The 26,541-nt window shown below is 37.2% G+C and overlaps 1 protein-coding gene across 2 annotated transcripts in view; it reads right to left on the reverse strand.

Moving 5' to 3' along the window:
* Positions 1 to 26,541, reverse strand: part of TMTC2 (transmembrane O-mannosyltransferase targeting cadherins 2) — a 398,878-nt gene that overhangs the window by 21,252 nt on the left and 351,085 nt on the right. Inside the window, exons 11-12 of one of the 2 annotated variants that reach the window (XM_036300085.1) lie at positions 25,924 to 25,987; positions 17,576 to 17,849 (exon numbers count right to left, since the gene is read on the reverse strand). In XM_036300085.1, the coding sequence (XP_036155978.1) occupies positions 17,778 to 17,849; positions 25,924 to 25,987 (136 nt within the window). In that variant the 3' untranslated portion in view covers positions 17,576 to 17,777. Of the gene's footprint in view, positions 1 to 17,575; positions 17,850 to 25,923; positions 25,988 to 26,541 lie in introns of those variants that run through there. The other variant, XM_036300084.1, reaches the window with a different exon arrangement.

The following is a 26,541-nucleotide window of genomic DNA, read 5'->3' on the forward strand; positions in this document are numbered from 1 at the left end:
TATTAAATAAAAGAATACATGCTGTGCTGGAAGTGTCCCATGGTACAACCATGAGCAGATAGCTGGAAAGTAGTTTCGAATGCAGAGTAAATATAAAGCCTGCAAAAACAGCTAAAGGGAGTAGGTACAGTTATGCTATGATTGATCTATATCTTGAAGGCTCAGCTACCACCAGTACTTATGTGTATGTATATATGTGCGTGTGCATGTGTATGAACAATCTATCTATATATATAAAAGGCTAATATGCAAGGTGTCCCCTTAGGAGTTTGACCGGGAGACCAGGAGTTCGATCACTCACTATGATGTGTGCTGACCACCAGGGGGCAGCGTGGAATAAAGGAAGGCCCCAACCAGCAGCCGGAAGCCAGGGAAGGAAGACCCCAGCTGGCATACAGAAGGCTCCAACAGGCTCTGATCACTGGCCAGACCTAGGGACTGTGCCCGTGCATGAATTTCGTGCAATGGGCCTCTAGTTTCCCTATAATAATTAGTTGTAAATAACTTAATCCTATTCTTTCCAAGCCAGAGAAGCAAATGAAAACTCCTCTCTCCCTGATTTCTCTTTACATGACTAGTAGCCTGAATCAAAACGTTGGCTCTCTCTTTAGTTAGGTGTGTGACTTCAGGAAGATCAGGTATCTTCACATATTCATTCAACAAATATTTATTAAGCATTTACCATGAATAGACTCTGTACTAAGTACAATGGATGCAATGTTGAGTTAGAAAAACATAAACTCTGCCCTCATGGAACCTATACTCTTGTGAGAAAATAAAGATCAGCTAAATAAAGATGAACTATGAGAAGAATGATAAATATGAAGCATAGTGTAAGCAAATGGAGTTCAGAGGTTTTCCTAGATAATGACTGTCAGACTGAAATCAGATGAATGATTAGGAATTATGGATGAAGGACCTAGAGGTAGAAGTTTAAAGTCCTGAGTTGGGACAAAGCATGGCAAGTTCAAGACCCTGAAATAAAATGAGGCTGATGAGTGCTCAAAGAGCAAAGGCAAGAGAAACATGAGATGTGACTGCAACAACTGTCGGAGACCAGATCACCCATGATCAAGATATTATCAGAGAAGCAAATTTTCCCATCGCCCATGAGAGCGAGGTTCTTGGAGTACTGCTGAAATAGGGGTAGAATGAGATGTAGTAAAATGCTTTACTAGTGTAGGGTTGCATTCCTTAAGTTTCAAAGTCCCCTAACCCTTAAGACAGTCCTGAAAAAGGGGCAGCTAAGGTTCCAGTAGAGCCCAAACCAAGGCCAGTGTCCAGTGCTTCCATGCCATGTTGCAACTGGGTCTAGTTCAGCATCCAAGCTAATTAAAGTCCATTAGTCCATTGTGGGAGTCCCACATGGCCGTGAGCCACATGGGTGCAGGGGAGTGCAACCCCTGCCACAGGAGAGCCAGGAACCCAGCACGCCAGAGAAGAGAGTATGCTTCTTTGATTAGTATTTTAAATATTCGGGTTTCATGTGTGCTTGCAGTGGTCACACCCACTCTGGCCACTGACTCGCTCCAAGGTGTGATTGACAGGCAGGTAGGCACCTTCCCATGTCATTCAGACCTTACTGGGCTTGTGTCTAAACGGCCTTTGTCCAGTCCCTTCCCCCATCGATCAGTGAGGAACAGACTTGGAGAGTATTAAATGCAGCTTTTTGGCAGAGCTGTATAAATGGCAGGCCTATATTATTGGGTCTTCCTTTTTACTCCGTCCTGTTAATAATAACCAGGCTGTTACAGCAGCAACACTAAGATCATGCTGAAGGCCATGCTCAGGACTTTAGTTAGTGAAGGAGCCCCTACATGCTGCCTTTCCAGGCAGCTGCATATCTCTCACACTGATACCACTATCACAGGTATTCGGCGTGTGACTAACCAAACTTCCTAAATGTGGCAGAAAACATAATATTCCAAACTGTGGCTCTGAAAACTATAAATATGAATTGTACACTCCTGAAGATAGGTAGAGGCATATTTAAATAATCTAATGTAAAATAGATCGACTAAAAGCAACTTCTGCTTATATTGGTTCAGGGATATATATTTGAGATTTTCAAGGTTTTTCTCTCAATTACATACGTTGCTCATAAAGTCAAATTTTTATGTAAGAAATCATCATTCTGACTTCAGATCTAGAGGCAATCTTCCTCATCTAAGTTTCAATTTCCATTTTTAATGTCTAAGAAGAAAGAGCTTGTTAAGCAAATTAATACTGTGAAAAGGGTTTCCTAGAGGCATATTTAACCTACTTTCAAGGCCAACTACTTTACAATACATGGTTTACATGTAAATGAGAAGCCACTAAATGTAAATTAGTTTGTTCATTACAATAATCTAGTGTGACTTACAAACCCATTATCATTAGTTAAATAACTGTGATAAAGTTGTAAAGCTGCATTTCTATTAAAAATCATTCATTCTTTATTTCTTTCCCTGACTCACTCACCAAATCTATTCCCGGGGAGTCTTCCCCACCTCAGGAAATGACAACTCAATCTTTCTGGAAGTTGCTCAAGCAAACACACTGAATCTTCTTGATTTCTCTCTCATACTCTACATAAAATCCATCAGCTACTATGGGCTCTAGCTTAAACAGACATGTACACACACACACACACACACACACACACAATCCTTCTACCTCTTGAAGAATTCTTTCTCAGTAACCTTTGTAAGCTTCTCTTTTAACTGGCACTAATACATCTTTTAGGAATCCCAGAACCTCCTGAATATCTTTCCATGGACTACATGTTCTTTCTTGGTTTTATTGCATGACTTCAAAACCTGTATTTCCAGCCCTGACCTCTCCCCTAATCTCCAGGCTCACATTTAGTTGTCTGATTGGCATCTAGGATATCCAAGTAGACAACTTCAGCACATTACCCTGCCCATCAGACAGGCTCCTTCTTCAAGATTCCCTATTTGAATAACATGTGCCAGAATTACTTGGTTGCCCAAGCTACAAACTCCTCTTTCTTCCTTCTTCCTTGCACCTATTAAGGAGTCATCAAACACTGCCCGTCAGCATGCTTATAATTTGTTGATGTTTCCCTGTGATACTGCTAATTTCTGCTTTGTTTATGTTGCAGTTACTTCTAAATTTTATAATTTATTTTAAATTATCTTTATTATCATGTGAAACCCTACTTATCCCTTTTAATGTTTTTCTTATTAAAGCCTATTAACAAATACTATATTAGTAATACATTTTAAACTGCCCATTTGATCTAAATTTTTCTCATATTTTTCTTCCCTCCTCTCTCTACTACTGCTTTGGTTTTGAGTAGTTTATTACTGTTCTCTTCATTTCCCAGACTTTAATTTATTTTCCCTTTGTTTAGGCAAGATAAGCAGCAGGGAAGTTTCCTCTGCAGAGATGTAGCAGGTACAAACTTAGCATAAACTCATCTATACTGGTATAAATCCTTTGCTACCTTCTAGACTCTCACAGAAACAAACCCCCAAATAAGCTAAGTTATTTAACACAGAAAAAATATTTGAAGCAAAGAGTCATAAAAATATTTTAGTGCCTTTTCTTCCCTGTTTTCTGTGGAACATCTGGAAATTCACTGGAGGTGCTGCCTCCTTCACTAAAGTTGGTTGTTTCCATTCCGGCACAAAGGAAATGGTAAAGTCCGCAGATGCCTAGAGGGTTGTGTTTTACTTTCCCTTTTCTTCATTTTGGTCAAGGTCAGCCAGGGGAGAAAATATAAAAATATAATATTTAAAATGTTATTTATAGACTTGATATAAGGAAATTTAGCTGTTTATCATGTTTCCAAGAATTTTCTTCTCTAATGTTTCATTATTTGTTATCTTGTAGAACTATTCCACATGCTTCTAAAGTAAAATAGATGATGGATGAATGTGTGCATGTGCATGCATACACGCGCGCGCACGCGCACACACACACACACACACACACACACACACACACACACGTAATACCCTGAATGGGCAACAGAGTTAACTGCACATCGTCCAAGAGAGGATGTGAGGATCTTTGAAGCATGGCAATACTTTAATGTTGAACACATCGTATCTCAAAAATAATGCTGCATAACTATCATTACACTGCAAACCAGTTTGCAAATATCTATTTGCATAACCATACAGGAAAGGATGCTTTATACTTTTAATTAACTTCAGCACTTGTCTATTTTTCAAGATAAGGAAAACCAAGGTTTTGCTATATCTTTATAGTTACAGTAAATACTACTTGATACAATTTGATAGAGGGATGCCTGAGAAGAGACCCACAGTAAAAGATTTATTTTTAATCACGGGGATAGCAAGAATATAGAGGCTATTTTTATTCAATTGAAGATAACATCTATGCAAAAGAATCTACTATAAATAGAAACGCATATTTAGAAAAGCCAGATTAAATAGTCAATGCAATATAGAAATATGGTGGAGATTGCTGATTGCTGCCTCACCACAACCTGCTTTTCCCTTCTTCCTGAGCACATGGCTGTCAGCTAGATGCAATATTTCCCAGTTTGCTCAGATTTGGTTGTGTAATTAAACGATTACCAATGAAATGTGAGCAAAATGGAGTGTGCAACGTACATAAAAGGAAAATCTACTCTGAACTTCTTTTCCTTTGCCCTCCAGCACATTAGGACAAAGCCATGCCTGCAGTCAGCAGTGACCACACAGAAGGGCTACTGCTCTAAGGGGCGGCAGAGCAACGGAATGGAGCAAGGAGACCCTGAGTCTATGTGAGGCTGGAAGCAGAGGGCCAGTGCAGGAAAGAGTGCTGCCAAAGCCCACCCTTTGGGAGGAGGCACGATTACCTCTGCAACGTGATGGCAGCCAGGAAGAGAGAAGGCCCATGAGCGATGCCCTAGCTGTGGTTGGCAAACCGCGGCTCGTGAGCCACATGCAGCTCTTTGGCCCCTTCAGTGTGGCTCTTCCACAAAATACCACATGCGGGCACACACGTACAGTGCGATTGAAACTTAGTGGCCCATGCGAAGAAGTCGGTATTTTGTGGAAGAGCCGCACTCAAGGGGCCAAGAGCCGCATGTGGCTCGCGAGCTGTGGTTTGCCGAGCTGTAGTTTGCCGACCACTGCTAGGGGAAGAAGCACAGCTCTGGACAAACAGAGATGCATTTTTAAAAGAGAAAGTTCATAATTTCCATTTCTTTGTCTCCATCCAATCTAGTATGTACATGTTGGCACCTATTTTCTCACATATAACCTTTCATCCCCTTCCTTTATGTATATAAGCTGGTAGTGTGAAAACTATAGTGATAAATCTATAACTTGCAGTTTCACTAATCACATATGTATTTCCAGATGACATCTTATAAACAATGTGTTCTTAACAGCTAGGCAATATCTCTATATTAACTCAATCCTGAAATCATGCCCCCAAATAAATTCCATATAAATTCAAAATCTAAACTGTAAATTAAATAAAAACAACATAAACAAAGCCAAACTTCACTGTGAGAGAGGCCTTCTTAAGAAAAACAGGAAATTCACATATCATAGTTGACAAGACAGACATTTTCATAAGACAAAAAAGAGTAGAAAAAATTGCAAAAGATATGACAGGCAGGTCTCACAGGTGATGATAAACAAATGGTTAATATATAAAACATGTGAAAAGATATGTTATCACAGTAGTCAGAAAGGTGCAACTTGAAACAACAAGATACCAACTTTTATGCTTCAGGTTGATGATAATATGAAAGATGAACAGTATTCAGATCTGGCAACTGTGCTGGTGGGATGTGAATTGCTACACCTTTCTGGAAAAATAATCTGCCAGTATAGCAACTGCTAATATTTAAAATGTTCATCTTCAACTCAGCAATTATACTTTTAGAAATTTATCTTAGAGAAGTAATTACAAAATGTTTAATAAAATATGCAAAATAAGGCATTCTACAGCACTGTTTATAAGAGCAGTAAGAGAAAAAAGAAACAAGTGAAATATTCATCAATAGGGTAAAATTTGACAAAGTGATGCTGATACCATGGTTACGTTTTTTTCTCTTTGAAATGAACTACGGTTATACTCCAATATCTTAAAACATTTAGTTAAAAGCCAAAGACTAGTGTCACATGTGCAAAAGGTAGTTAGGGAAGGGAAATGGGGCAAAGCATGCTGGGAGAAGATCAGTGAATAGAGGGCAAATATGATGTGATGGGCTTTGGAACAAAGTGAGTGTGGACCGAGAAAGGCTCATTGTGGTGACTAGGAAACTCTCCAGACAATTCTATAGAACATGTAGCCTTTTTTCAGGGGAAATTATTGGAATGGTAAAGTTCAGTCACTGAAATTTGCATAATAAAAGAAATGTGACTTTGACAGTCACAGTATATTGAGGACTTGGAGTATCTGGGTTATATCTGATATGACCAACTGTATTTGCTGATCTACCAAAGGAGTAGAATGCAAGAGGAACTCTTGGAGAACTCCTAGAGTGTTGGGTACAAGCAGAATCTGACAAGTGCCAATTTCTTTACAGAGAGTAATATGACCAGATTAACATTTTAGCAATTTTACTCTGTGGCAACCCAGGAAATGGATCTAAGAAAGAAGACAACTTGTGCAATGGTAGGATCATATTGAGGGCCTGTACAAAAGCAGTATTGGTACAGATGGAAAGAGGGAAGCCAGATTTGAGAAATAAAGCATCGAATGCCTACAAAATGGCAGGCTCGGGCAGCTTTCTATGTTTCTTGCTTCAGTGCCTGAGCAGATGATGCACCATTCATAAATTCTGGGAGTTCAGGAAAAAGAGCTTAGCTTAGAGAATCATCTTATCCAAAGAGGTTAACTTTTTCAGACACTTGTGATATGTCAGCTGCATGACTCTTAATGCATAACAATGGAAATAGAACCTTCAATATTAAATTACAGCAAATGAGTTTTCTCTCCAAAGGGCATGAATGTGACACACTTAGCAGGATATAATGTTAGAATAAAGTACTTTAGTGATTATATTTCATTTGATTTCTCCAACTGTAATTGGTTTCTTTCTTTTCTCTCTCCGTCAGCACAGGGATTTCAGTAATTTTTCCAAGACACAGACTAAATCTAGGAAGGTATATCTACATCTAAATCCCCTTTCTAATGCTTATCAAAATTAGTTATTTTAATGCCACACTGAAAACACCTAAACCATGGTAACAATCTTACAGTATATTATGCCTGTGCATAGTATTTCCAGCCAAATTATTAAAAACTTGGTGTGTAAATGAAGACATAAAAATGCTAAATATGGGGACAGGAAGATGGCTTTTATTACAACTCAAGTTTGAACCCATGAGCCCCTGCTGATTATAATCCTAGGGTCTATGCATTGAATTCTGCAGAATGCAGGGAGTATAAAGAACATATAAAGAGCACAAAAATAATATAAAATCTGTCTTTTTAATACTATCGAGCCAACTCCTTCTTTTGTCTTTTCAAGTCAAGCTGCATGATTGAAAACCCTGAGCTAGCATTGCCTACGGAAAGGTCATGACTTAGGAGCGGTTAGCATTTGGAGTTTCAAGGAACTTTTTTGCTCACGGCCATGCAATACTTCAAAAAACTGAGGCTGTCATGACGAGACTGTAAAGATTTTAAGGATTTAAAAATTTAAGGATTTTATGGCTTATGTTTTTGTTCTTATACTTCTCACAGAGCCATCATGCTGGCTAGAGAGCAGGCTATTACTTTTTGTTCGATTTAGTTTCAGGTTGCTCATTGTGTCCAAGTGATTACTTAGTTTGGTTAAAAGCACATAAAAAACACAAAAATAGGTCTGCTGTTTTGTGAATTTTTTTCTGAAACACCATAGCTAATAAAAGCAACTGTATTATAAAGCTAATAAAGGTAATAATAATTAGTGACGTCTGTTGAATGCTTACTATGTGCCATCCAATCTTTTCAATTAATTTTCACACCAACTCCATGCAATAGATAGAACGAGGCAAAGGAAATGGGAGTTCATTTGTGTAAGGCAATGCACCATTTAAGTGACTGAACCAGAATAAAAGCAAGTTTCACTGAGTTTTAGAATAAGTGAAAGAACAAAGAAGCAGATCTTCCAGAACAGCATACGTTAGGAAGTATTTATAGAGAAGCAATCCAAAGATTCATTATTATCACTTCCATTTTAAAAATTGAGATGATAATGCTGATGAGAGTTAACCTTTATTGTATACTTATGTTTTAGGAACTATTTTAAATGCTTGAAATCCATTAACTCCTCAGATTCTCAACCGATTTGATGATTTAAGTACTAATAATGCTCCATTTGACAGATGAGGACATTGAAAGACAGAGACATTAAGTAACACATCCAAGGTCACTTAGTAAGTGTTTTAGCTGGAACTGACTGATGGAAGCAAAGCAAATCAAGAACAGAATGCTAATCTTTTTACCAGTGGTCCACAGTCTTATTGCACATTAGAACTGCCTAGGGAGCTCTAAAAACAAGGATGTGGGGCCCTTTCTTAGACCAATTAGAATCAGAGTGTCTGGTGAGACCCAGGGCTCAGTGTGTTACAAAAGCTCCCCAGGTAATTCTAATGCAGGGCTGAGAACCACTGTGTTACACAAAGGCAAGACCACTACTTTTATTCTCAACAAATAACATTTGGGCTCAAGTTCAATGGCAGGAGGTAGATTAAAAAATCAGTAGTAAATAACAGAACTATAACACTATTGCTTAGCTGTGGGAGAAAATTTATTAGCATTGATTATAAGCAAGAAAAGTATAGATAACTTAAAACCAAAAGTCCCAGAGCAAATGTAGAATCTTGGGTTTATTTAATGAATGTCAAAGCCGACTTTCTTATCAGTTTTAATTGGATAATAAATTCACCATATTGTTTCTATAACAGTTCAGGAATACCGTGTTAGGAGAGGCCTTGCAGGATCTTTTTTTAATTGAGCTCAAACAGATGGTTAATCTCCGAAATGTTAATTTCTTTCTGTGGGCTCTATTTTTTCATGCACTTTGATAGACACAGGGCAATGTTCTCGAGGCATGAGAAATACTTCTCTCAATTCAAATGAATACCCTGTTTTACAAGCAGGGCTTCAAACAATAAACGAAGTCCCAAAGAGAAGTCCAGGATGCAAAATGGTTTGTAACATGAAGGAAACTGTGACCACAATTTAAAAACTATGCCCTGTCTCTGTGGGCAAATAAACAGCTGTGAGGAGAAGGTAAGGTAGATAAAACATAATGCTTGGTAAATTTTATCTGTTGAGGGAAGTGAGGTCAACCACTGATTCCAGTAAGAAAATTACTCAAAGACACAGTTAAAAATGTATATGTTCATAACCACATTTCCTGATTCCCCCCCTTATTTTAGGATTCTTCAACCACAGGAACTCATAGAAGAACTAACAGCAAGTGTAAATTGTGAAGAGTAAAAGAGAGTTCTCTTCTCCAATGATGGAGTGTTGATTCAATGACCCCATTAAAAACAAAATATCACAACCAAATCCCCATGCAGTCCACACTCTGGCCCTTGCTTCCTTATTACCCAATAGACTCACTACCAATCACACTGAAGGCAGAGTCTGGAAGAAGATTCTCTTCCTGGAAAGCATGCAGACTCGTTTAGCCAATTTGTTCTTTTCATTTTTAAAATTATTTCTTAACCACAGTCAGGTTTCTTTAAGTGCAGACTGTCTCTCTTTCAGAGACTGTGACCTTTCTCTCCTTGTTATGGTTGACACAAAACCACTGATTCATGGGCTGTGGCTTGTCATATTAGGTCTTTGGCACACTTTCCCTCTCACTACAGGTGCATCACCAGTTCTTGTCATTTCCTCTCTCACCGGTGCTTTCCTCCTATTGTGACTCTGAATATCAAAATAGGTCATCCACAGACAATAGTACAGGAAAGTAAGTGATAAGATCTATTTTTTCCTTCTTTCATAACATTGACTAATGGGGAGGAAAACTTTTTGGCTCATTATTTACATCCTAGGTTTTTTTCACATACCCTTATTTTCAGCATTGCATTATTTCTGTCATTTTTTTTTTTTTAAAAAAAGAAACCATAATATATGGAAAATTACCTGTTGAGAGGAAGATATGCCCTTTAGGGGTCATTTTTTAGAAACGCATTGGCAAATTTTCAGTAAAGTCTGAGTGGATTCATAAAATCAGCTTCTACCTTATTATTTAGTTTGCATTTTTCAGAGTAATCTGAGGCCTGCAAATTATGCATATCAGTGGGCCAAGCAAAAATGTTTAAGGATTATTCTGCTTTTCTAGATAATAAAAAAATGTATTTTACTTAGAATACAGAGCTCTATATCAGTTGTCCCAAAGGTTAATATATATATATATATTTATTCTACTAGATTTGTTGTCATTTCTACCATGGGCTGAGTTTCAGAATCTGAATGTATAAACACTTAGCAAGAGACCCACCTATCTGAGCGATTCTGCATTTCATGGGGTATGAATTTAAAATTTGATAAGGCACTCAGTTCACTGTGATCTCCGTCTCTTGATACTCAAGTAGAAAGACTGAGGGAACCAAAAGACCCAGGGGGCTGCATGCAGGCATACAGAGAGAAAATTTCAAGGTTCTACCTTCAGCGAGAGTTAAAAATCAACATCATCCTTGAAAATCTCTTAAAAATCACTCATATTGCTCTTGAAGTAAACTATAGAACAGCCTCTGAATGTGTTCTTGGCAGTCAGTCTCACTGCGGTTTGGTTTTATTTCCAGCATTATAAAACATCACAGTGTTGTATTTGCTTGTATTTCAAGGCCAAGTTTTATTGGAGAGGAGAATGTACGTATATGTTTAAAACACTAGAACCACACTCAGTGCTGCGGGACGTCCACACTGTCAAAGGAGAGGAAGCCAGCAGAGACTGGGAGGACAGAAGATTCACTGATGATTTTATTGGAGAGGAGAATGCACGTATATGTTTAAAACACTAGAACCACACTCAGTGCTGCGGGACGTCCACACTGTCAAAGGAGAGGAAGCCAGCAGAGACTGGGAGGACAGAAGATTCACTGAATTCCCTCACTATGGCCTGAGCACCTACTGTCTTCAGGCACCACTCCATGTGCTGGGAAAGCGAAGTACAGAGAACCAAGTCCCTGCCAACACAGGGCTCATGCCCTAGAGACTGGAGAGAGATAAGACAAATACATAAGAAAATATATAGATTGTACATGGTGACAAGCCCTAGGGAGAAAAAAAGGACTGCAGGATAGAGTTGGGGCTCTTTGAGGGTGCGGGGCACCTTTGAGCAGTTTTTTAAGACAGTGCCTGAGCAAGCCATGCGGCTATCGGAGGAAAGGCATCGCAGCAGGAGGAAAGCAAGAGCATATATGCCCTGAGGGAGGAGCATGCTTGCTCCTGAAACAGGCAACACCAATCTGCTCATAGTCTATGTGGCCTGACGAGTAAAATTCACTTATTTATTTAAAATTATTTTCTCTGTGTTAGAACATAAAGACAAAATTCCTGCAGTGTAAATAATTTAGCACTTCCTATGCACCAGGTAGCATTCTGAGTACTTTATATGAATTGCTTATTTCCCATATCAAACCCTCTGAGATAGTTATTATTACCTCCATTTAAAGAGCGAGCAAAAGAAACTTAGAAATATTCAGTAATGCCGAAACCGGTTTGGCTCAGTGGATAGAGCGTCGGCCTGCGGACTGAAAGGTCCCAGGTTCGATTCCGGTCAAGGGCATGTACCTGGGTTGCAGGCACATCCCCGGTAGGAGATGTGCAGGAGGCAGCTGATCGATGTTTCTCTCTCATCGATGTTTCTAGCTCTCTATCTCTCTCCCTTCCTCTCTGTAAAAACTCAATAAAACATATATCAAAAAAAAAAGAAATATTCAGTAAAATGCCCAAGATCCCAGAGCCACAGGTAAGTGAAGCCTGATTTAGTCCCCACGCCATTGGATTCCACAGCCTGTACTGCTAAGTGGTATTGCCTACCTGGGAATGGGACTATGATACAGCACCACTGCGAGTTCACTATATAGACTACTCTAGATGTGCTACTTATAGCACATCTAGAAAATAGACAAATCTTACATGCTAGACATGTCTATACATTCAGGAAGACAAAACCCAAAGTTTCTTGCTGGAAATAGATACCTTTTTTTACTGCTGCTCTATCATGAGCACAATACAGCTTATGCCTAAACATTTAATGAATGCTAATGGCATTAACATATACATAATATATATTCATGATTAATATTTCTCCTTTTGAGCTATAGCATTAAAGGCTAACCTATAGCTACAACTGAAAATGTATTAAAATAAAAACGATACACATTTGATGGTGCTGCTTATACTATATCAAGGATTATTTAGCATTATGCACTGACACTTTAATAAAAACATTTGGCTCAAAACAGGCTTTCAAAACTTGCAATAATGACTTGCCCTTTGATTGTCAAACTCCAGTGAGAGCGTGTATCAGAACGTTTGCCACGACTCCTGCCTCCGGTAAGGATTCTGACTTGTTCAGAGGCTGTTGCCAACACCCATCTGGCACAGCTGTGGTCATTTCCAGACTCTGGCATGTTCTAGACACTTTAAGTGCCACAGGACGCACATGTCTGAGGCGGTAATAAATTTCCATTAAAACAGAGTTGAAAATTCAAACTGAGTTTTAAAAACCATTCAGTGTTATATCTTCATGCTATACGTCCTATTACCATATCCAGAAACTTCACTTTAGCTACATGAGAGAAGTATTAAGATCAGATAAATTAAGGACTAAAAGATCAATTATTAATTATTCAATAAAACCTTTTTGCAGTAATACTCTATTAATAAAACATTTTAAATAGTTAAAAATGTACAATCAATTTATCATATATCTAAGTTACTTTTTCTTTCAAAAGAAATTTTAAAGCAGAATTCTTTGTTTATATGTAGAGGAATTTTAGATTCCTGTGTGTTTAAACATTTTGTACAGGACATGAAATCACAACAACCTTAATATATGAGTTTCTCATAAATATATCTCTAGCTCATAATAAACATATATAATAGAAATAAAATAAAATCTGACATAATGCACCCAGATCATTCTACTGTAGCTCTCATTAAATTTTGCTTGCTTCAGTTTTTCTAAGGGCTTATCAAAGAAAAGGAAATACTATTTTAATGAGAAAACAAGAAACATATTTACTGTGTTTGCCTGAGTTAGTCCTGGGCAAAGTAATCAATACATTTTAAGCAATACAAAAATAATTAACTTTTTTGCTATGTTTCCTGAAGTCCCTAAACAGTCTTTGAAGACACAAGCAAGGTGATTGAATGCATACATTTTTAGGCATTGTTGTATAAACTGTGGAAGATGCAAACTTTCAAGACTCATAACCTAGATCAGCGATGGCGAACCTTTTGAGCTCGGCGTGTCAGCATTTTGAAAAACCCTAATTTAACTCTGGTGCTGTGTCACATATAGAAATTTTTTGATAATTGCAACCATAGTAAAACAAAGATTTATATTTTTGACATTTATTTTATATATTTAAATGCCATTTAACAAAGAAAAATCAACCAAAGAAATGAGTTCGCGTGCCATAGGTTCGCCATCACTGACCTAGATAAACCACTCTTGAAAAAAAATGAAGAGCCCTGGCCGGTGTTGCTCAATGGTTAGAATATTGACCTATGCACCAAAGGGTCTCAGGTTTGATTTCAGATCAAGAGCATGTACCTGGATTGCTGGAGGCAACCAATTGATGTGTCTCTCTTACATGAACGTCTGTCTGTCTGTCTGTCTGTCTGTCTCTCTCTCTCATTCCTCCCCCCTTCCACTTTCTCTAAAAAAAGAGAGAAAGAAATTCTTAGGTGAGGATTAACAAAAATAAGAAATAAAAAATAAAATGAAGAAACAATTAGATGCTAAACCTGCGTCTGCTACATCTCTGACCAGGCAGGGATCACGGAAACCTCGCTTCTCATTACATCCCCGGTGCCTACTTTAGAAATTGACATATAATTGTGATTCTGCTTCTCTGGCTTTAAAGTGGGCCATTACCCTTTTCCAGTGTTTCTCCATCTGGGATCTGCAGACCACATGGGGTGGATGGATACAGGCATCCGTTCAAGGGTCTGCAGCTTAATCTCAAGATTTTGTCACTTCTCCGCAAAATGACTTATATACAAACATTCTGAGTCTCCACGTTTTTAATATGTTTTTATTGATATTTTTTAGAGAGAGGAAGGGAGAGGGAAAGACAGGAACATCAATCATGAGAATCATTGATCGGCTGCCTCCTGCACTCACCTTTTGGGGATTGAGCCCGCAACCTGGGCATGTACCGGGACTGGGAATTAAACCCATGACCTCTTGGTTCCTGGGCTGATGCTCAACCACTGAACCATACCAGCTGGGCCAGTCACCACATTTTAAACAAGAGCTGTCCCTTGACTTCAGTGCCTCAGGTTCATTTGTGATCATTACTGAATTTTTGTAGGTCATCTTATACATGAAGCAGGGAGTTAAAAGCACAGATTTTAATACCAGACTGCCTGAATTTGTATTTTGACTGCACCACTAGCTTTCAGATACTAAACAAGTTATCCTGCCTCAGTTTCCCATATATAAAAATGGGGCAGAATTTAACTTTAATGTTTAACTAATGTAGATGTTGTTAGGCTGATATTTCCAACTTTTTTTTTTTTTAAAGACTATGCCCGACATCATGTTTATTCTTCTACAAGTTATAAAGACATATTCTTTAAGAAATAACTTATAATAGACAGGCACGTGAAAATGTGGACTTAAAATAGTTATCAACTTTTAACTTTCTCAATATTACTATTCCTGTTTAGGTGAATGCTCTGTTTTTTACATCATTAAATGTGTACGATTAAGGTTCCTAACTTTCAAACATGGGGACAGAGTTTATACAAATTCAAAAGTAAATAATGGGTTTGAAGACTGTTATGGTACTATATTGCTTAGGATATAAGCCATCATCTGTTTGCCATAAAAGTTTCCTGCAAGTAGGAAATGTTTGGGAGTTACTGTCAATCAGTAAACTGGAAAATAAAGCGATAATGTCATATTTCTCAATGAAGGGAAAACGAAGCATATGTGCATGCCTCCAGTAAAGATTTCCAAGACTAATTAAAGTACATAATCCTCCTTGGGTAGAAAATAATTCATTCCATCCTCGAGATCTGAGGGCTGTATTGCTCTCAATGCTAGCCTAAAAAAAACCTGTATCAAAAAGGAGATATTAAAGTAGAGAAAATTAACTAAATATAAGTGAGAAATTATAAATTCTAAATAAAAATATCTTTCTCCATAAGAAAATTCATGAGTAAACATGTATGTCCATGTATTTAAGGTTTGTTTTTAAGTAGAGTGAGTAGAAATGAATTTTAAAAATCCTTTAGTCTTTCATCATCTTCACATGGACAATTTCTCAAATAGTTTTTCTTCATTCCCAGTATCATTTTAATTATTATCTCATCATGGATAAACATACATCAATGCATATTATGGATTTATATATTATTGCAGGTGTGATTTGCTGAGAGTTTGATAGCATGATTGTGGTTACAAGTAAACAGTTGGAACAGAAAAAATTTATGATTATGAAAATTTAATGAATAGTATACCCATTTGGGAAAAGACAGTTGAACACTGTTAAGAAAAAGGCAAAACCACCATTGGTTTCTGGAATTGTAATGGGAAACACACTATATATTTAAGAGGAATAATTTGTCTCACAGGAAAAATAAATTAATATATGTTGAGGATTTTTATTGATTTGTTTTAGTGGGCTTTATTAGGATTCATACATAAATAACCAGTGAAAATTGCAATTGCAATAAAAAGATAAACTGTAGTACAAGTATAGATCTCATGGGGAAGATCCAGCTACTTACTATATTATTAAGTAGATAAGGAGAGAGTAACTCAGATTGGAAAAAAAAATGTAATTGATAGCAGTAGCAGTAATGCTCTACATCTCTCCATTCTAGAACTTGCTGAAATCTAAATATCACACTATCAAAAACACAGCTGATTATTTCTACAGGTGTTTTAAGGGTCTATTTTTTTGTTATGAATTGTTGCAAGTAGTTTATTTATAATTTGGTAAGTTGTTCTAACAAATCTTTTCAAACTGCTTTTCTCTTTAAAATTCAACATTCCTAAGCTGAGCAACTTACTTTTCAAATGAGTGCTATATTGTCATCAAGTGACCACTTAAAACTCTTGTCACAAAACCTCTAATGGCACCACATCTGCCCTCTTTAACTTGCCATTTACTCTTTAAAAGGGCAATGTGCATATCCTGTAAAGCTGCATTTCTGGGAGTTATTTCAGTAGAGATCATTTTAAAAGATGAAAACAACATAGGAATAATAAGGGTTAGCTAAACGTAAGTGTCCTATTCTTAAATTGAGTACTCTAGTTTTAATTCTTTTAAGATACATTTTTATTGGTTTCAGAGAGGAAGGGAAAAGGAAAGATAGAAACATTAATAATGAGAGAGAAACATTGACCGGCTGCCTCCTGCATGCCCCTTACTAGGGATTGAGCCTGAAACCTGGACATGTGCACTGACCAAGAATCAAACCTTGACCTCCTGGTTCATGGGTCAACACTCAACCACTCAGCCACACTGGCTTGGCATCTAGTTTTAAGTTTTGATGGAACCACACTTGCAGGTCCAGGATCACATAAAACCACACTTGCAGGTCGAGGATCACATAAAACTATACCACTGTAGGCATGTGCTGGCACTTGATATCTAAACAAATACAGTCGATTATAAGACAATGACTGAACAATTTTGTAGCACACACATTTCTTTCCCTCTTAAAGCTGTCACTCTTTTCAGCTCTCTTCTAGACCTCATTAGCGAAAACAATGCTAGAGCAATGTATTTAATCTAATTCTTCTCAAGTGATAAAGAGAAGCTCTTGATTATGACGTGATCTAGTGATAAGAAGTGTAGCATTATAACAACCCAGTCTGGGAGAATAGTGTCATCAAGGATGAAAAAAACTTTCCTTCACCAAGGGAGACAGGCTCCTCTAAACTATCATTTTGATGAGGCCTCATCCTTGGGCCTTGTCTGAGGCCTGCCTAACCCAGCTGCAGCAAAGACTCTGCTAAGTCAATTTAGTGAGAACACCCCACACCCCCACCTCTTGATATCTGGTCAAATTCCCACCCCCTTTGCTAACTGGCTATAAATCCCCAGCTGTCTGTGCTGTATTTTAGGTGGAACCCAATCTCCCCTCTTGCGGTATTCTTGATGCCTATCAAAATAGCCCTAAATAATATCTTCCTTACCACTTAAAAAAGTTTCAGATTTTTTTTTTTTATTATTAAGAAGGGCATAGAACTTTCAAGAGAAATTAATCTAGCAATTTATTAATTTCCCAGGATCTGTCTAACTTTTACTAGTCTTTAGGGTAAAGTACAATATAATTTTATCTGTTATTATAAATGACGGTTTGGACAGAAAATGAGAGTTAGGAATAGAGGAAAGGTGGGGGGGGGAGTAGATTTTTTACAGGAACGTTATAAGAGGGAGGGAATAAAGATTTACACACAAACACAACTTTTCGTTAATGTTGCAGTGTGTATTTAGAAAAACACAGCCCCATATGCCAACTGAGGATCAGCAACATACATGTGTACAAGTATAACAGAAATGGGGCAGGCCAGCTGTGGAGAGGACCAAAGGGGATTTTGAAGACGGTGGTGAATGGAAGTGGGGGATGGGTCATCTTTCCCATGGTGGCAGCTCCCATCCACCCTAGCTGATACTTCCAGGTAGCCAGTGTTTTAGATTGGCTGAGTTTTCAAAGTGACCAGGAATCCACCTTCTCTGTAGGAAAAAGAACTAAATGTAATTTTAGTGTGTGGTCCCACAATTCAAACAATTATAGCAATAAATTCTGCAAAGGATACCCCCACAAAGAAATGTGAGTAAAAATAAATATGCTTGGAATCAGAGAACATAATGAAGTGGAATTTCCCAAAGGTTTTGATGGTTCACAACCTAAAGTACTCAAGCTGATTTTCTTTACCCTCAAGAGCCACTTGAGTCCCTGCCCAGGCCTCGCATCTCCCCATGCTTTTTTGGTTATGAATCTAAAACACACACCATTCATTCACAGATTTTGAAAAAAATAATGTTTAAAAACGATTGCTTGTGGATCATGATGAATATCAATACCCCAAGGACAGGGAAACTGTAAATTCAGCTGAATTCAGCCCAACTATCTGATCCCAGTCTAGGCGACAAGCAGCCCAACCAACAGTTAGTGAAGAAGTGGTCTGTACTAACCATCTTAGTCTTCTAAGCATGAAGACTTACACAAGATGATAAACAGAATTAGAACAGCAACCACTTTAGAAATACATTTTTTCTGGTTTATCCAACATTTTCAAAATAGAAATACAATACAAAGCAACTACCATGGAAGCAGAGAGAAGTGAATGTACCAAAAATTTGGCTTTGGAACTTGTTAGAAGAAAAGAGCAGCAACATCTAAATAGTTTTTGGGGAAAGGCTTACAGTAGAAAGGAAATTGAAGACAGAGATGGGTGTGATGAGACTAAAATGGATCCTGACATAACTGAAACTCTCAGGGAAGTGAGCATCTGTCTTGCTGAAACTAGATGAGAAGAATTAGGTACTTGATTTCTACTGATGTGTGCAAAAATATGCATAATATCAATGTGATGAAGCCTATTTATGAACTGAGAGTAAGGTTTGACTTTATTTGGGTATGTGTGAATAAACAACAGTCATATTTCAATGATATCTTTGGGCCTTTTTAATAAAATCAGGTAAAAGTGGGGCAAATGAATGGCAATTTCTCTCTTGATTGAAGCCTATTATTTATTGTGGGTTTCTCAGCTTACCTCAGTTTGTTTTCTAATGGTAAAATATATAGATGTATTTGAAACTGAAATAACTAGTGATGGTGGGAAATATATGTGCAAATTTTAAAACACAGTTTACTCATAAAATCAATCTGGTGATTCTGGGATCCATATATCATTAATGTCTGAAAGTCAAATGACACATGGTATGTCATTTTCCCACATCACAGAAACTTGTGGCAAGTTTTGGAAGAGGCCATATGGTTCTTCCTCTATTTACAATAGAAATGTGGTTTAACTGCTTCCCAGACAAATTATTAGTAACCCTGTCATTTTTCCCCAACAAAATGAAAATCTCAGTAATTTCCCCACTCCCCCAATCACTTTTAAGGTCAAATCTCAATCTGCCTTGCTTAATTTTATTTTCATGGTCTCTTGTTCTAATTAGGGTTGAGAAATATCTTTCCCATCAGAAACAACTATAACTTACAATATTTTCTCTCTTCCATCACAACAACCCAAATAATTAATTCTTATCCTTTCCCCCCAGATTCCAGTCATAGTGGTTATTTCTACTGCATAGCCATAATACCACCACCATATATTTCCATAAAAAGAGTAGTCCAGCCCTAACCGGTTTGGCTCAGTGGATAGAGCGTAGGCCTGCGGACTAAAGGGTCCCAGGCTCGATTCCAGTCAAGGGCATGTACCTTGGTTGCAGGCACATCCTCAGTAGGGGGTGTGCAGGAGGCAGCTGATCGATGTTTCTCACTCATCGTTTCTAACTCTCTATCCCTCTCCCTTCCTCTCTGTAAAAAAAATCAATAAAATATATTTTTAAAAAAAGAGTAGTCCAAATTGAAAGTAATATATTGTAGAATATGTGAACTATCTCCTAACACAGCTGTACTCTCTTATAGCAAGCTCATTTCTTCGAATCCCATATTTCTCATGCCGAACTTTTGACATATAATCATTGTTAATGAGCCCAAATGGATAACATTGGCTTTGATTTTATAATAATGCTCTGAAATAATTTATGTTCTAAGTGCTTTATATACATAAGATATAATGCCCTTATGTAATTTTCTACTGGATACTCTAATCATCAGAACACATTCCTCTTTACTTCATATACAATGGATGCACATGGAAGAACATTTAAAAAATATTATACATATTAGAAATATGAAGGGTGAATACAACATCTAACAAAAGTTGGAGAGCTGAATCAAAACCAGAAGTAACCCACCAGTGACTTCAGAACTTCACTTAGAATTATGACACAATGGCTAATGGCTTAATGCCATCCATATCTCACAAAAATGTATTTCTACTAGCATTTATGTATCACACATAGATACTACAGGCCTATATCAAATATCACGTGCACTGAGCCTCAACACATCTAGCTGTCCACAGGTTTTTGATGTTGTCAATTTTGCCCTATTGGCACAAAATCATCCAATAACCAAATAATGATGATAGAAGTAATTTACAACCTAAGCTTACGTCTCCTCCATTTCTAAATTGTGCTTTTTCCTTCTGTATCTTCATAGTTTACTTTTTCTTCTTCAGTCCCTGGGGAGTAAATGATCCTTTAAAAGCTTCAGTATTTCTTTTGCCTTCCTTTCTATTTGCACACATTTTTAATCTCACATCATATGTAGACACATACACACCCTAATACCTATCTTTTATATATACATATATTTAATATTTCTTTATACCCTGTCTCTTTCATTTACCTCCAAACTTATTCACAGAAAAACTTTATACTCTCTGCTCCCAATTCCCCATTTCCTTAAGGCCTTAATAACTCTGCCCATATCACTTGCATAAAACTGAACTTTTAAAGCTAGCTAATGTCTTATTCTCTGAAGTCAATGAACTTTCTCAATCACCTTTAGCAGCAGTGGAAATTGCTCACCAACATTATCTCTATGCCTTGCCATCGTCTCCTGTCTTCCTACATTACATTCAAATGTAGAGATTTCCCAAGGGTTTGAAATGAACTTTCTTCTCTCCTGTACATTGGCTCAGAGCCTCCATGACCTTATCCTCCTCTGTGGTACTATCTCTTTTCTATAAATGACTTCCACAGCATTATCCCTAACTGTGGCCTTTCCCCAAAATGCTCACTTGAAAGGCACACCCATAGAAAATTAGAACATCCTACCTCTCACTCAGAATCTGCTTGGTGAAAACATAACAATTCCTTCTTGAAATAAACACACCCCTCTATCCGCCCTATTTCCATTTAGGGTACCCCCCCCCCGCCCCTGCAAGTTATCTAAATTCAAAATTTTAGAACAAGGCATTGGGCCAACTCATGTTCTTACTCACATTCTATCAAATAATCTGCTTATTGCCCCTGCATGATCTTTTCTATTCCAATGTGTTTCCAAACTTTAGAACCTATTATACCTTCTGCCTATGCCATTATAATGACCTTTTACTTGGTTTTCCCAAGGCTGCACTTCTCAATTCTACTTTCCCACATGCGCCATACACAGGGTGGGGAAAAAGTAGGCTGTCAGTTGTTCATATGGAAAATAATGCAAAAATTAATAAGTAATAATACAAGAATAAACTCTGTTTCATATACTCACAACTGTAAACCTACTTTTGCCCCACCCTGTATTCATTACATCATATAAATGGCTATCTTAAATTATCACTTTCATTATGCCATTCTGTTTAACACAATTCTGGAATACAAACTCCTAATTCTTAGTATGCTACTTATGACTTTCATTTGGTTCTATCATAATTTCCAGTTCTGTTTTTCCTGCCCCTTCCTCTCTGCCTCTCAAAGTTGGCAATATAAACCATATCTGCTTATTATTTCTTGGACATAGCTCATCCTTTCTGAGCTCAATCTCCTTGTTCATGTATATGCCTCAGCCTTCCAGAACTCTCTCTTTTCTCCTTCTTTTGCTAAAATCTTCACCTATAAAGATCCTGTCATTTCAAGATTCTCTAAGCTTCCCACCCATGGTCTATGCCTTCTAGGATCAATCAAGCTGAAAGTAATATCTCTCTTGTGCATTTCTCTAGTACCTAGTTTATATCCCACAGAAAGCACTTACTATATAGTATTATTAATTGCCCAGGTGTTTTCTCTTCCACTCTTTCCCCACATTACATAGTATATTTCTCAAGGTCAGGGTTAATTTTTCATAACTTTTTAATCCTACTACATTTGGCATAGAATCTTGCACAAAGCTGGAACTTGATTTTTTTTTTAAATATATTTTATTGATTTTTTACAGAGAGGAAAGGAGAGGGATAGAGAGTCAGAAACATCGATGAGAGAGAAACATCGATGAGCTGCCTTCTGCACACCTCCTACTGGGGATGTGCCCGCAACCCAGGTACATGCCCTTGACCGGAATCAAACCTGGGACCCTTCAGTCCGCAGGCCAATGCTCTATCCACTGAGCCAAACCGGTTTCGGCTGGAACTTGATTTAAAAAAGAAGTCACATGAATTCAGACTAAAACAATTACATCTAGAAGAATAGAAGCTATATAAACCTCGTCATTAGGAATTACTCCTTTCTAACTCTAGAGTTTACTGAAGTGGGTGACTTTGTGCTATGCAAATTCTCCATTCTTTTTATTTAGAAATCCATATGTTAATGCAGAATTTGGCTTGAGTCCCACAGGAAGAACAAAACCATTTCATTTAAATGTTCCCTCTCGTCCTCAAGAGTCAGCATTTTTTCATATGCATAAGTGGGAGAGAAGACAGAGGAACAGTGTTGTGTTTTCAAAGTAACTTCTACCGAAAGATCAATTTTCTTAAAGAAAATAACACTAAAAATAAAAAAAAACTCAAAATGGCTATTTTGGTAAAGAGTTTTCCCATTATAGAGATATATTTAAATATAGGGTTTAATTTTACAGCACCCCCCCCCAAATCAAATAAATTTTTAATGGGACATTTTTATAATAAATATCTCTCTCTGTGTACTTCAGTAAATGGCAATGTATTGAGTATCCCTGTTGAAGAGACAATGTCAGAATCTAAAACTTAAAATTATATGTTTCTGCTAATTTAGATTTGTTTTATTATTTCAGATTTTGATCAATGGAATTCTTCTAAGTAAATTTTATAGAAAAATATGGCTTTTGTAGAATAGGAAAATTGAATAAATTCATTATGGGACATCCTGAAGAAATGAAATAGGTATTTTATTAAGAGAGAAATATATCCCAGAGATAACCAACAATCTTTTTAATAAGACGATAAGTGGTGTGCACAAGGATTACAGCCACGCATTTTACTTTGTATAATCATGATCTGACATGAGATTGCTAAAACATCCACAGAGACCCCCACATACAGCTACTGATTGTTATAGCTGGACTTTTAAACAGTGGAAAGAAATGCTTTATGAAAAATAAGAGTAAGAGTAGATTATCGTGTAGACAACAAAAATAGAGGAGATAGTGAAACTATTTAAATGTGGAATGGGAATTGAGATCTGTTTTGTTATGTTATATACGCAGGCAACTAAAATTTATTAAGTTAAAGCATAGAAACGACAATGCTTTTATGACAAAGTGAATAAACAGCTATGAGCAAGAGAAGTGTTAGATGAATACCTTAATTTAGATCAGATGCTAACTGCTAATAAATCATTACATGGCTATTGTTTAAGTAGATCTCTTCATTTCAAAGGAAAAATGTACTGTATTTTATCAGTCTTGCCTTGGTGACATCTCACTTCCCTGGATTGCATACAGAAAACCAAAACACAATTCTTAAAACAGATATGGAAAGACCACATCTGTAGATCCATTGAGTGTAACACCATTTACTTACTGTTAAGTATGAACTTTGTATTCTCTCCAAGTCCATAAAATAATTTATCATTACCAGATATGGGAAGTATCATTTGAATAAAAGCATTTTTTAAGTGCAGTCTGTACCACATTTATGAAGTAACTTTTGAGAGTTTCTGAAAAAAATGGCTTTGAGTTGGAGATTAAATATTGATTTTATGATTTGGCTAGTCATTTAAAATAAATAATCTCATAAATCAGGCTTAAATCTGGGGTTCCTCAGCCTCTTTAATTTTTTAGGTCAGGTCAAATAGCTCAGCTAGCCCTTTCCCACTCATCCACTCTAATATGCTGAAGAAGATCTTTTGATCAACCACTTAACAAAAATAAAAGTGACACTCAAGTGACATACTCAGTGAGTAAAGGTTAAACTTAACATCATTTATTATGTACATTAAGAGCAATATATTAGGCAATGTAAAGAAAATAAAGAAAAAAAGCAAGAAAAGCAAAAAACCTGATTCCTGTCTTCAATTAAGTTATAGTAAGTTTAAGTCCTCAAATTTAACCCTTTCCTGAGAAATGCCACATAAAGATGCCCAACTCAGGCATTTACAAAGCTATGCCTTTAGCAAACCTCCCCCTGAGCCTCCTAACTCCCTTTTCCTGCTCCACTTTTCTCCAAAGCCCTTATCACTGTCTGACATGCCATACTCATCTGCTTTTGCTCCATCGCCTCAGCTAGGTTGTAAGCTCACAACAGGAAGGGACTCTTGTCAATTTTGCTCACTGCTGTGCACCCAGTGCCTGGAATAGTGCTTGGCACTTAACCGGTATTCAGTAAATATGAGAAGGCCATTCTTACTTTGGTTTCCTAGACTTGTGGCCTGCATTTCCTCTCTAAGTGTAAGTGCATTTTTCTATCAAGCTTTCTCTTATGCACACAGTAGCCCAGGTTTCCATGTGACTCTACTTCTTAGGTGTGAGAGAGGGTGAATGTCTTCCGAGCTTCAGCAGAATGGGGATAAAGCAACTACTCGTGGGTTGTTGTGAGAAATGAATGAGGGAATTCATAGGAAGGACTTAGCACAATGTCTGACACATGAGAAGTGTTCAATAAATGTTAGCTGTTATCGTTCCTACCATTACAGCTATTAAATTATTATCTCCTGTTACAGCTCACCACTTCTTAAAAGTACCTCATGATTAATGAAACAAAGGACTTTTAGATTCAGGGCTAAGTTTGTATGTGGTTGAATCTCCTGAAAAAAACCTACTTCCAGGGTGGGTTGCTTTCAAGAAGCATTAAGCTTCTTGTTGTGCTCCCGCAGGGCTGCAGGCACCTCTCTATAGGAATCACCGCACTGTATTGCAATTAGCTGATTACGTTCAGTCTTCTCTGCTACATCGTGCGGTCTTTTAGGGTGAGACATCTTTGTATCCTATCACCAAGCGGGCATTCTATAGATGTTTGTTTGCCCAATAGATGAGTTACTGTACAGAAATGAGACGGATTTCATTTGTAGTCCCATCACACATGCACTTTCATTACAAAATTACATTTCTCAATAGATGGTGTAGATCCAGGGAGCAGGATAGAGGTCTTCGTGTCAAATAGTGATGCAGAGAGCAGAGCGGAGTGTGTATGAGAATAAAAGTAATGGAATGGAATGCAGTGATGTGCTGTGAATAAAAAGTGCTCAGAAGACCAATACAAAACCCATTCTTATTTTCTCATAAGTGGTTCCTCTATTTCAATAGTAATGACCTAATTTATATCCATCTTACTTTATGGAAGTGTGACTACCCAGGGAAAAAGTCAAATAAAAACATACTTGATAAAGTTGAAAAGCACAGTTATTAGAAATTAGGATCGTGGAATATGAAAAAGGCACACACCTATTTGACTATATGTAAGAATCAAAAAATACTTATGAGGTTCGAAAGTTCTTAGATATTTAACACCACAACAAACAAACTTTCAAGGAAACTAATTTTAAAAGTCTCCCAAATGCAATTATTTAGAAATGCTTACACCTGTATTTTGATGATAAAAATTTATAATGCTTTATGCAAGGTAGAAAATAGAAATCTGTACCTCTGGGAAAAGAAAGAAGGTTGAGATTGGCAAATTTTATTGTTGAATTAGCCATTTAGTTGGTATTCAGAATAAAGGATCAGAGAGAAAACCCAGTATCAAGAGGCATCTAGTCTATAACCATCTCATGCTGTGAGTCTGTCCTTGTAAGTAATGCTTCTCATCAGGAAAGTACTTACATTGGGCCTCAGCCTGGCTGCCAGATCATAATACTTCTCGGCTGCTTCATTGAGGCTGGCCTGTCTGTTAAAGAAAAAAAAAAAATCAAACTACATAATTTATTTTAAAATTGCAGATAAGTGAGCAGAATCATCATGCAGCAACGTAATATTAACTTCTAAAAAATTACAATCACTCCAATCAAATAAGTTGCCTAAGTAGAAAAATGCCATGAAAAAATTAATGCATGGCCCTGGCTGGTTTGGCTCAGTGGATAGACTGTTGGCCCATGGACTGAATAGTCTTGGGTTCAATTCCAGTCAAGGGCATGTACCTCGACTGTAAGCTCAATCCCTGGCCCTGGTTGGGGTGAGTGCAAGAGGCAACCAATCAATGTGTCTCTCTCACTTTGATGTCTCTCTCTCTTTCTCTGTCTCTCCCCCTCCCTTTCACTGTGTCAGGTGAGGATTAACAACAACAAAAAATAAATGCATGAAATGTACTTGTCATTGTCTTTTAGGCATTATAAATAGTATCTCAACACAGTCAATATTATTATTTCAAATTTGTAATTAGGGATTAGAAATGTTATTTTTGTTTCCCAAGCTAACCCAAATAATATGCTACAGAGATGGGAT

The sequence above is a fragment of the Myotis myotis genome, unplaced genomic scaffold, assembly GCF_014108235.1.
Source record: "Myotis myotis isolate mMyoMyo1 unplaced genomic scaffold, mMyoMyo1.p scaffold_m19_p_3, whole genome shotgun sequence".
NCBI classification, from domain to species: domain Eukaryota; kingdom Metazoa; phylum Chordata; class Mammalia; order Chiroptera; family Vespertilionidae; genus Myotis; species Myotis myotis.